This window comes from Rhinolophus sinicus, linkage group LG02 (assembly GCF_036562045.2).
Source record: "Rhinolophus sinicus isolate RSC01 linkage group LG02, ASM3656204v1, whole genome shotgun sequence".
NCBI lineage: Eukaryota > Metazoa > Chordata > Mammalia > Chiroptera > Rhinolophidae > Rhinolophus > Rhinolophus sinicus.
In genome coordinates, this window is record NC_133752.1 from 153,770,289 (window position 1) to 153,783,646 (window position 13,358).

Genomic DNA, 13,358 nt, shown 5'->3' on the forward strand with positions numbered 1-13,358 from the left:
AAACTCCATGAGACATTTAGGTTTTCTTCACAGAACTGACATAGAAAAGAGAGGACATTATCTAGCCAATAAAGGCAAAAGAAAATTTCCCACTGAAGTAGATGATAAGATGAGAAGGTAACTAGTATTTATCGAGTATCTGTTATTTGCCAGGGCCTTTGCATTCATCATTGAAGTTTATTCTTCACAGTAGCTCTCTCATATAGGTCTTCATTTCCTCATTTTAAACTTGGAAAAATTGGCTAACTTTTTCAGGGCCGCAGAGCTAGGATAAAATGATATCTAACATCAAGCCTGTCTGGAAATCAAATATACCTTGTCACTTTGCCTTCCTGCTAATGTTAATTAAAATATTGTATCATTTTCTCAGTTTTTTTCTACTTTATCCTTCATATTTTCTTATGGTGCCAGTGCAGAATGGCAGATGGAGGGTGTTTTAAACCATTTAATGAATTGTAACAGTATTCCCTAAAAATCAGTAATCAGGACATAAATGTTTTGATTGTGAGGAGTTGGTGCTGCTGATGGCAGCAAGCACAACATCTTCAAACACCAGACCACTAAGTTTCTGAGGAGAGAAGGGAAAGAAGGAGGGAGAAGAAGGAAGGAAGAAATTTAAGTTCTTTCTTACAGACCCCCAAACCATGTAGGAATTGTTGAGGTCTAATACAGAACATTGTTTACACTCAGTTCATACTCATTTTCAATAATTATCTTGTAGAATAACTATCTTGAGGATGTACTAAGGAGCTGTGGAGAAGTCCAAAGAGTTGTTTCATTTGCTAGAATAGAGATGGCATCTTTTATCTGAGGCCTCACAGTTGCCGCCGTTCTTTTTAGAGTAGCACCAGAGGGCTCAGTATAGCAGACCCACGGGCTATCTTGTTCTGATTCTCTTCATAGGCCAGTGCCGATAACTACATATTTACTCTGGTGGGGACGTATGTGAGTGAAACTCATGGATGAGCTTCTACAAAACTTGTGGACATCTTAAGGCAACATTTCTGGTGTACAGAAATATAAGAGGAAAATGACCAAGCAGCTTTACAATTTTGAGACAAACCACCATTCGAAACATATAGTTTGATGGTGTTATTATAAGCTCCTCAAGTGTAATTGACACTTTTATGAGCTTCCTTGCACCAAGACTTATTCAGTCTTAAGAACAAGCCTAAGGGAGCTTGTTCTCAGGTTTCTGATAATCAGATAATCGTTAAGACCAGAGGTAGGCTATTGGTGTGTTTAGAGCCAGATCCTGCATGAAGAGAGGATTTACCCACTGTAAGTTTATATTCCAGGAACCTCTTTGGTGAAGCAGCTTTCTTTGTGGAACTTACACCTATATGTTATAATAGCTGCTGTTTTCCCAGCATTTCTAGATTTGGGCATGAGAATAGAAGATGCTACATGGATAATATTAACTCTTGTGGATGAAGAAATCCATCAGAGGAAAAGAAAGATTCTTGTAGGGTGGTGGGCTAGCTATGCAGGTACATTATATTCTGTTACCAAGAGTAGAATCTACTGTATAAAAGTGTCAGCTGGAGGATCTAGGGTATTGCTGGGGATGTAAAGCAGAATTATCCAGAAGCATTGGATGCTGTTACCAAGGGCCAGATCACTGCTATTGGAGGAAGAGAGGACTCTCAGACATTAGAGGTATCTGTTTGCCAAATTCATTAATGTTCAGCTTTCAGAGATTTTTGAGTTGGAAGTATTAGTGCTGGAATCTAAATTCTGTGAGCTGGTTCCTTTGTTTTGCGGAGATTTGAACTTGATCATATTGCCACCTTCTTTGACTTTTAAAAACTTCTCTCAATCTTGTGAGAGTGTGGATTTTAGTATGAACAGAAGTACCTCAGTCTTTTGCCCTAAGGAGTTGTATAAACTTAATAAGGCTCCTATAGGTTTAAAAAATACTATAAAATACAATAAAGAGAGGATAACTTCCTAATTGTGAAGCAATAGAAGACTCCACATACAACAAAAAGACATTAAACTGTATGAACAGTTAATACCTCTGGTCAATTACAAAGAACATTAGGATTCACAAGCAAAAAACCAGATTGGGGTAAACACAGGTATAAACTGTGTCAGGCGATCCTATTGCATAGCCATCTATAACCTAGGTTTGGAATCAGACGTGATTCATAGCTCTACCTCTTACTGGCTGTGTGTTCTCTGGCAAGCTACTTAACTTCTCCACTACAAGTTCAATTTTCTGGAAAATAATGATAATGTTTTCTAATCAGTTGAGGTTTAAATGAGATAGTGCACATTATAAAGTGTGTGGTATGTAGTAAGCTGAATGTAGTAGTTACGATTATTACAAGTCATTCAGGTTCATTTAAATTTGTAAGAGTCTCAAGATTCCCAAAACAAAAGAGGCAAAGTATATGGATGCTATTTCAATTTAGAATCTGCACTGACCCCCCAAACACATAAAAAATATCCATGTTAAATGCTCTGTTCTCCATGAAATCATTTTTGAATTCTCACCTGACCCAACCAGAAATGACTGCTTCTTCCTTTGATCTCTGCACCCCTCCGTAAACAGAGGCTTCTTTACTTCAGTGTTTCTCATAAGGAAGGCACTAAAGGCATTTGTGTTTTTGTCCTATCTTCTCAACTAAACTATAAGCTCTTTGAAAGCAGGTACTGTTCATAATCATCTTTTTATCCCAAGCAGATTCTAATATATAATAGACATTGAAGAAGATTGTATTCAATTACAGTTAAATGTAGATATATTTAAAAGATTACTTTTTACTCCTAATTCCTATAATATTTGCATTTTGTATCATAGTGAAATTTTTGACTAAAACATATGCTATGTGTATTGTATGTCTGCATTGAAATCATAGTGGGAAAAGCTATGTGAAATTTAGAGTGGCTGTTTTGTCTCCAGATGGTCATTCATTCTGGAAACAGTTCAATATGAAAACCAAATTTAAAGCTCAATTTAAGTCCAACTATATGTTATTATAACTGATGAACTGTTGGATGTGGAGTCTTAAAATGGTTTTAGATATATTAACCTACCTAGGTTAGGCACATTAATCAGTGAAACTAAAATATCGTTGTTATATATAACATCTGCATTTCGATGAATCCAGGTGTGTATATTATTACTTTTCTTTCTGTAGATGAATTTTACTATATTGACTCTTGTCACTGGTATGAAATCAGTCTCAATAGTATGCAAAATTCAGAGCAAACAAATTATGGCACACATGACAAATCTTTGCCAGCTATCCCTATGAAATTATTGATTGTGTATATAATGTACTGTCATGATTGGCGCTCATATTACTTTTGTTTAACACTGTTGACTGATGATATTTCGTTCTATATTCTTACTCATTTTTTTCATTTTATTTAAATTTAATATAGATACAAAAATGATTAAAATAATCATGTGCTAGTGTGATATTGGTTAGTAAAATTATGTAAGTTTCAAAGGTACACTTCTAATATTTTTCATAAAGAAGAGTCAGAAAGAGGTACATTTGGTTTCAATCCCAGCTGTTCCTTGGACTGTCATATCACATGAACAATGAAATTTTACTGAGGATGTGAAAATAGCATTGAATCTTATGGAATAGATATTCTGAACATCAGATCTCAAATGTCTGCGTTTCAGTACATGTGAAATAAAACTTGGAATTCATTCGCTATGAATTCTTACATGCTCTTTTCAAACACTGGAACATAGTATTGATTTAAATTTTGTCTTCGTATTTCCCTCATTTTATTTTATTTTACTTATTATATGTTGGAAATATTGGAGGAAGTATTAAAAATACAGAGGCTGATGGATGGGTTGGTGGTGGAGTCTTTACGGTTATGTGAATCAAGAAAATGGTAAGAAGTTGACATATGACCAAATTGGATATGGGGCAGCAATAGTTAACTATTAGTTGAGATGACCTTACAAAATATTTGTTCCTTGCTTCTTTCAGTTTCTGTTTTTTGAAGGGCTATGAAATTAAAGTTAATTCTTCCATGAGATTATAGCATTTTTAAAGTTTGCTTTAGTTGATAATTATATTTTAGTTTACTTTAGTTGATAATTTTAAGTACAACCAACTTTATTATAAATAGTGTAAAAAATTTAAAGTGATAGTTTAAAGGCATTGATATTTTCTGTTTTGAAAATATGTCCTGCTACCTTAATCAATATTTGAAATATCTCAAATTAGGCAGGGTAGGGCATAATGAAATCAGTAAAAACAGTGTAGGTTTTCAATAGCTTCCCCAATGGGCATCCAGTTTACAATTGAACAAATTGGGATTGATTTGAATAATGACAGAGGAAGTAGGTCCTAGCTTTCTTTATTTGGCCATTCATTCTTTCAATCACTTATTCAAGAAACATCCTTTGAATGCTGAATTAGCATAATGAAAAAATGGCAAAATTCTTATTCAAAAACTCACAATCCCAGGTGAGGTTTGAGGATGGAAGACCAACAAGAAGTAGACAGTTATGATAAAATACAATAACAGACAGCAACCCCTAACTTTGCAGGAGAGATAGAGTAAGGTATTTTCACATAAGACGTGACATTTTAGTGTAATCCTTCAAACTGGTAAGAGTTTTCCAGGAGAATCCATGGGGGTAGGCTCTTCAGCCGAAGGGAACAATACATATAAAGACGCGGACATATTTAAAAACTTGAAAGCTGTCTTTACCTTTGACTTGCTTAGGAACACACTTACTCATTTTAGTGAGCACGAGAGTAAATGGCAACAGTGGAAACCAGATACCAGGGTGTGTAATTAATGTTTATTGAACATTATCATACTCGGTGCTAAACTGAATCTTGTTAGGCCCTACCTCTCTACCCAGTGAGTATACAGTCTAATTAAGAAGACAACCAAGGCAGGGATAAAAACAACATCAAATCAATCAGCAGCTGTCTTTAAGGGGCCTATGACTGTCCATACAGAGATTTATAGATGAACAACAGTGCTTTGAAGTGCACTGGGAACAGAACTGGCAGGAGATGCAAACTTGAGTGAGGATTTATTTTGCTTTGGGCAGCTGAACCAAAGGTAGGTGGGCTGCCCATTCTGGACCCTCTGAAATTTTATGGTGGTCCAAGGGTAGCCCCAATTAGAAGACCCATGTGTAGTCCAGCTGTTTTCTAAACTATCATCAATATATATAAATTTATAAAAACTACGAAATGTTCTGATACTAGGTAATAAAGGTGGAATTTTGTACAATTTGGGAAAATTCAGCCAGGAATTTGGAGAATAAGATATCTGTTCATGCAATTCTAAAACCTTAGTGATTGAACTCTCTCTTTCCTCTGAAAAATTATTGGGAATAATCTATAAGATGATTACAGGGGTATAGTTAAAATTACCATAACTTTGTGCTTATATAACACAGGACAGACATATAATTGTGAAATTTTAGTCTTTATTTTTAAAAATAAAGTACAGAGCATTTCTTTTTATTACTTGAAATTAGTGATTTTAGTCTATTCTCAACTATATATGCCAAAGGAAACATCTTTCAACGTTACAGGTGTATTACTATTACAATATAGTGTCTGGAATAATATATATTAAATATTGCCTGGAATACAAAGAGTTCTAAAATGAAAGGTAAATATTTACTTACCCTTTGATGATTTACATAATAGTGAATTAATAGCTTGATCAATGTAAGTATATTGAAATTATATTTAATTATAAAATATTGTTTTAAAATAATATTTGTGTAGGGATTTGGGATGACTGAACTAATTTGTATGCATTTCTTCACTTATATTTCATTTCTACTCATCTTGATTTTGATGTTAGATCTGATTTCTTTCTCATATTCACTATACTTATACATTACAGTTTGCTGAACACTGAGCTAGAATTCTGAGGTTTTAATATTCCTGTGAACTTGGGCAGGCTACTTAAGCACTGAACCATCATTGACTCATCTTTAGAATGGTGATAATGATATGAGTTGTACCTCCCTTACAGGGGTCCTCAGAGGATCAAATGATTCAGTGTTTACACAAGTGTCAAGTTACACACAGTTAAAGGGGGTATCATGTTGATTGTGTATTTTGAAATTTATATTTGCATCTCTTATAAGGATAAGTTTGTCTTGTTTAACAGAACGATGATACTTTCTTTGTAGAAGGAGGGAACTTACTAAGGAGGTCAAATATTCCCCTAGCAGTGTGCATATGTATCTTTATCCCGCAAGTGTGGATGTGGCTGTGAATGGCACCTGCCTCCCAAAGCTTCAGCTCCATTATCCTGTAGGTCAGGATTCACAGAGCAATACAATTTTACATCCTTTTCCATCACCCTTCTCACACTACAGGAAAGACTTAGGTGGCAGATTTCTTTCATGGGTGTAACTCCCAAATATTAATCACAGAGACCATATACAGCTGCCTCTGGGATCAGCTTCTGAGAATTAATTCCCATCCTTGCCTCTTCTCTTCTCTTCCTTCCTACTACTGGTGGGCTTTTTGTGCAAATCCTTTTGCTTTCAAGGTCTATGGGTGTGTAAATTATGTATGTACTTCAACAAGAGTATACAACACTTCAAAATATGAGTTCTTCTTAAATACATAATCTGTATATGTCTGTATTTAAAAAAAATACCGTACAGTAACAAGATGCAGGTACAGTTTAAAATATAACATCTTTGAAAATCTGTCTCTGAGTAACAAAATTGTATTCCTCATTTCAGAACATGATGAGTGCAGCACAAATCAGCACAACTGTGATGAAAATGCTTTATGCTTCAATACTGTTGGCGGACACAACTGTGTTTGCAAACCAGGCTACACAGGGAATGGAACCACGTGCAAAGGTAAGCGGTTTAATGCCAGCACCTCTTCCATTAGGGATAATATAATCCATCTGTGCTTCCCTCCACCCCTTCTCATCACTGATACCTACTTCTGGGCACTTTCCAGTCACTGCGAGCTTTACAGTGTGGTCCATAGTCTTCCTCCTGATTCCATCAGTGTTTCAGTGAATAAATTGCTCAATAATTTTGATTTAATGTTTCTTGACTTCATTCACCATGGTTTTCGTCTCTGTTCCTTTCTAGCAGATCAGATCCTGGTCATTTTTATACAGCACTGCTCCATCTTTGAAATCGTAAACTTCAACATTTTATTGTCTAACCCCAGGTCCCTCTGCTTCCAGTTTGCCTCTGCTGTTCTTTCTACAACTCTTGAGCTTCAATTTCTCTGAGACTTCCTTTTCGTTCAATTTACCAGGTTTAGATTTTTTTTTTTTGAGTACAAACATGACAGCATTTTTCTTTTTTCTTTTCTTTTTTTTTTTGGCTGCACTATCAGCCCTTGTGTTCTATTACCATAATCCACTGTGAAATATCTCCATTTTGAGTCAGTCTGACAGTTTTTTTTTCTTCTCTGTCCTCTCTCTTGAGCTTTGAGTACTAATTAATTGGGAATATTGGATCTCTATGTGTTGTAGTTTCCCATGTTAGCTAGTTTGTCAATACTAATCAGTGATTCTTTTCAATGTCCTGTTGAGATCGGATTTTCATTTGCATCAGTGAATATTCCAACTGTAGTTCACCGTCATCTGTTAAATCAGTCTTCACCAATGCCCTCTTTTTCTTCATCAGCCCAGCTTACGTCCCACTTCACAAGGGAAATAAGAGTTCTGTTTTGGAAACTCCACCAATTCCCGTAGGATAAAATCCATCTTCCTTATTATATCATATCAGTTTATTTGTGATTTATCTAATTTAGGCTTTTTAAGCTTCAAAAATGGCCATTCCTCAAATACACTGTATCTGTCATCCTGGAGTTTGCTAAAATCAATTGGCTACAACACTATATGTGTGGGAGGTAGGAATTGACAAGGGATGGCTGTTAATGCAGTGGCCCCAGAGTGAGGGTCTTAGGACCTGATCTGTAATAACACGTTGGGTGCAGGTATGGATGGCCCAGAGGGTGACTTTGGTTTGTAAAAGTCTATGGAAATATTTAATTTAGAGCACTGTGAAGAAGTCCTACTAATTTTGGGGTCTGAATCCCACAAAGATTTCCTTGGAGAAATTAAACACATCCTGAGAAAAGCCAGACTTTTAAAGTCCATAGCATAGTACAGTGCCACTGAAGGCTTAGGACTTCCCCAAAGCATATGGATGTTCTGAGTGTTTGGGGTTTAAGATTTCATCTGCGAGCCCAATAGCTTCTCTCTCTTATTCCTATGTGACTCTAACTCTGACTAAATGTGAAGACTAAAGTTTATAGCATAAAGAACTATTGAGGTCATGAGAAGATATAGATGGATAATTATTATCTTTGAAAGAAGGAGAATGTTCAAGGATCTATAAATTTTTTCTGGGAGTTGGGCTATAGGTTGCCTGAATAAAGACTCTTCAATCCCTGTGTATATCTCTGTTGTGAGTGTCAAAAGCTGAGAGATAAGTAGTTTAGATGTAGGATATGAATCATTGGGTCCTATGTTGCAAGAACAGGCTGCATCCTTGCAGGTTACTCCAAGGAAGATATATGCATGGTCTGATGGATGTACCTTTATTATTTATGAGGTTTACATTCTCAATCTCTTTGCACATCTTTGATGACTGTATATTATTTTTGCCTAGGATGAAGTCAGATTAGGACTTAGAACCAAAGAAACTGAATGGCTTCTCTGGGCCCCATTCCTTTTGAACTCAGCAGCTGAATCTCAGATTTCTACATTTTACCACTCTGCGAAAGTATATTCTAACTAATTAGAGGAAACACATGCCAGAAAAGTAGAGAAAAAGCTTTTGCCCCAATGGATGTGACAAGCTGGTCCAGTTTATTCATGACAGACCTTGCCAGCCGCTGAGCCCCACAGAGCCAAAGAACAAGCTGAAGTGGTATGAGAAGCTTCTAAGGGGGCTCATTCTTACCTATCTTGTTCCTCTCACCTTCTTTGAAGGCATCTCAAAAGATCACCCTTGCGATGGCTCAGACCTGGACTCCTTTTCCTACTCACATGCACACTCACTCTAAGACCAGAGACTGTGCAGTTGCTTTGCCTTTGAACCTACAGCCTGACCTACCCTTAGCAGGGGAATTTTAATTCCTGAACACCACGGGGCAGATTCTTCTTACTATTGGCTAATTCATCACCACGACTGATTTAGAACTTTTTGAAAGATGGGGCATTTCTCTAATATTTTGGCACTTTGGCCAGTGTGTAGGATGATCAGAGCCTCTCATAGGATTCAGTCATTTCCTCTTTCCTTATTTTATTCTCTAGATAGTGGTTTGCTCCCGAAGAAAACTGTCTAGGATACATGCCATTTTTTTTTAGGTTTAATTTCAAGCTAGATTGTTACAGTGAAATATAATCCTAATTCTAATGCACTTCCTGTTGTATAAGGTAACTTTTTTTGTAACAAAGAGTTCAGTATTTTATTTTACAGGTGAAATATTTCTTTACCACTGGAAAGAACACTATTTTTACAAATTGTGTTGGTTTCTTACCTGTATGGAAAATAGGGTATGAATATGAAACTCTAATAGCATTTGTGATTTGATGTCCACATCTCCAAGGGACCAACGAGAAGCTGGGTTTAGACTATCTGGAACTAGTTACTTCTAAAGTGCTAAAATTGTGTGTCTGAATTATTTTAGCATTTTGCAAAGATGGCTGTAGGAATGGAGGAGCTTGTATTGCCGCTAACGTGTGTGCCTGCCTACAAGGCTTCACTGGACCCAGCTGTGAAACAGGTAAGAATATAATTTCATCTTTTAGAAAATCAATTTGTATGCCAATATATAAAGTAATCCATGAGTAAAATAATGTTTCGGGTCAAGTGGGCCCTAAAAGCATGGAGCTATTAATAAGGAAGTGCTATGAGGGAGGAAAGAGGAGGTTTCAGTGATGCATAGTCACTGGGTATTTCCCCAGAGTCACTCTAAGGAGGTTTTGCAGCTACTGTAACTAGAAGCCTATCGAACATTTTCAGAAAGATATGTGGGATTGCCAAGGCTTTTATGCTTCATAGTTTGTTTTACTCATTTGGAGTCTGTTTTTTCTGGAATCTGTATGATACTGTTCAAGCATAGACTTCCAGCTTACGGCCAACTGACTTCCTAGGACACACTACCTCCTGCATCCACATTTGAGAATTTTAAATAAAATTTTACCTAGCCCATGCAATATTCACTTATTGTTGTTTATTTACAAAATATTTAAAGTTTTCTGTTCCTTAATTATTCCTCATTCAAGTCCACTTTAAACTTACTCTTTCTCATGGCTAGTAATGCTAGAAACTTTAAAAAATATTAAATATCTATCTATATCTATATCTATGTCTATGTCTATAGCTATATCATCTATGTATCTATGTATGTATGTATCTATGTATGTATGTATCTATGTATGTATGTATGTATGTATGTATCTATCTATCTATCTATCTATCTATCTATCTATCTATCTATCTATCTATCTATCTATATCTATCTACCTACCTATATATATGGTCTGTATATAGCTTATGACCAAAAGTAAGATGTTTCTTCAGTTGATAACACACCTTAAGAATAAAAATGTGTTTTTAGTATTAGGTTCTAATTAAAATCATGTCAGTAGTAGTTTAGTTCCTTTGGGTCAAGTGGGTTCTAATAGCAGATGACTTGAGAAGTCTGGTTATAATCCCTAAGAGAAAGCTGCTGCCACCAGCGATTGGCGGTTGCCATGTCACAGTGCTTTCCATAAATTTCAACGCAGCAGATGCAGTGCATGTCCTGGCTTGATCCCACTTGCAAAGTCGTCTGGTTTAATAAAAACACTGACAGATCAGAATGTGAGACAGAAAATGTTGTGCTCCATTTGGGAAGTGAAAATGTTACTGATTAGGTACTGCCACTGTTCACAGAAGGATGCTCACCAAAGGGCTTGCATCACTAGATCATTTCATTCTTCAAGTACCCTAAGTGGTGTTTTTCAAACTTCAGTGACTGATAGGTTACAAATGTCTCTAATAGAAAACACATAGTGGCCATCTTTGATATGTGGGACTCTTTCTTCAGGGGAGCATTTCCTAAATTTGGAGTTCCCAAGCTCATTGTGTATGTGAATCAGCCATTAAGTTTGTTAACTTGTGAAAAATACAAATTTCTGGTAATTCACTATCATAGGATTCACTAGATCAAAATCAGGTCCTTTCGATGCAATAGGTCTACAAACTTTCTGTCCTGTTATCTCCACCAGTACACCCCCACACATCAAGGTATACCGTGGTCCTGTATCTCAACCCCTCTGGCGATCATGTTTCCTGAATATGGTATTTTGTACTGCTTCTAGTACAGAGTTGATACTGAAATGCTGGCTTTTTTATGGCATGTCGGTGATGTGGAATTATGAAATAAAGGCTGTCCCAGAAAATCTGTGGTGAATAATGGCCATGCCCAATCATATGTATCATTCTTCTGCTGGGAAAAAAAAAAAAAAATATGCGATGAGGTTGTGAAAATCTGAAATGATGTAAAATTAATCTGAGCAATGTAAAATAATACTGAAGTTAAAAATAACCCAATAGTATATTTAGCTTTCTCTATTTAATTATCCCTGAACTTCCAGGCTATAAAAAGATGATCCCAGAATTACTCTAAGTAGCTGTCTGTAACATTTAAAGTTTTCTTTGAGAAGACAGATGTGGGTTCAAAATCCAGCTACCATTTACTTGTTATGTGGCCTTGGACAAGTTACATAACTTCTCAGTGTCTTATACTCTCTATATATCAACTTATTCTTCACAGGTCTCCTCCAAGAGAGGCATTATCTCCATTTACAAATGAGAATATTAGGTTCAGAGTGATTAATTTTTATTTTCTAAGTTCAGAGTTTGCACCTGAATACAGAGGTGTTTCTACTCCTAAACCCAGGCTTTTTATTTATATCAGTGCTTTTTAAAGTTTCTGTTTAAGTCAGTCTAATGACAGAGAAGAGAGACTGTCTTTGTCCAGGGAGGTCCTAGAATGGCCCACCACAAGGGTAAATAAAATTTCTTCAAATTTCTTGTTTTATCCTAAAAATTCATTTATTTTTATTTCATAATATATGAAAATACTTAACTTACATACATTGAGTAAAGTTCGTGCTCTAAGACAATGTGTCATAGTTTATATCTGCTTTCTAGGATCTCTTGGCCCAAGACCATATTTCACTATTTGAGAAGCAAGCATTCCTGCCTCCTGTATGGGAAAATGTAATGCTACTACTTGCCTCTTAGCATCTGTCCCAGTTATTGTTCTAGGTTAGATCCTAATCCAACACTTCTCAACACCATCACTTTTGTTGATGCAATTATAAATAGATGTGCCCTTTTAAAAAATAACTTTAGATGAGAAGAGACCCATGTGAAATAACATATCCAGCATGTTTTCTTGGCCAGTAATCAAGGAATCATACCCCTCTTATCCCATTTCACATCCACGCAAGTCTTTTTGTTTCTCTTTACTGGGGTCCATTTCTTTCCATTCTGGCTGGTTCTACTTTTCAAGTGTAGTTCAAGGCTTTCAAGTATATCTCTTTCTGGTCCACTCTCCACAGAATGTCAGAGCACAAGTCTTATCATATCATCTATACTGAAAAACAAAAACAAAAAAACAACAACTTCAGTATCTCCCAATGCCCTCAAGATAAAGGTCACCTCTCTTATATAGGACATATAAGGCCCTTCAAGATTTGGGCTCTGCATATCTACCCAGTTTTCATCTTTTTGACCCTCTGTCTCCACAACTCATCCCCACCCTCCCCGGCATTGAGTTTCATGGGGGCAAAGGGGATATCTTGTTCATTTATGAATCTTCAAGACATAGTCTAAGGCCTGCACTTTATTAGACAGTCCACAGATGCTTGGTGTATAAACAGGCATAAGTGATCTATTTTAAATGAGGTTCTGGTTGCTTACATATTTGCTGGACTTGTTTGAATATTAGTTTAAAGAGGACTTTGGGATCCTCTGGTCCTGTAGTCTCATGGCAGATAAGATAATTAAAGCAGAGAGGTGAAGTAACTTATGTAAGGTGTTTCATTGTAGATACAGATCTGCAATTTAGAATGCAGGTCTTCCGATCCCTAGTCCACCATTTTCCCCTCCCTCCCTCCCTTCCTTTTTTCCTATGCCATGCTACATACTCAGGAATTCATTCTAGTATTATCCCTCATGAGGTCTGCAGTTTTGTTATGTCTACCCTTCAACTGCCAAATAATTCTGTTGTCTTTAACAGTGAATACTGTGGCAGGTTTTCTCTCCCAAGGTAGGGAAAGCATCAGGATTGTCAAGATCCTAAGAATCGGAATGGCCTAAATTTGGCCTGCTAGCATTGGATGCTGCCTGATAG

General features: G+C 36.3%; 1 protein-coding gene across 3 annotated transcripts in view; it reads left to right on the forward strand.

The window, feature by feature from the left end:
• NELL2 (neural EGFL like 2) overlaps positions 1-13,358 on the forward strand; it is a 316,189-nt gene that overhangs the window by 218,250 nt on the left and 84,581 nt on the right. For all 3 annotated transcript variants that reach the window (XM_019748417.2, XM_074325809.1, XM_019748418.2), the window contains exons 15-16: positions 6,713-6,835; positions 9,639-9,734. In XM_019748417.2, the coding sequence (XP_019603976.2) occupies positions 6,713-6,835; positions 9,639-9,734 (219 nt within the window). The remainder of the gene's footprint in view (positions 1-6,712; positions 6,836-9,638; positions 9,735-13,358) is intronic.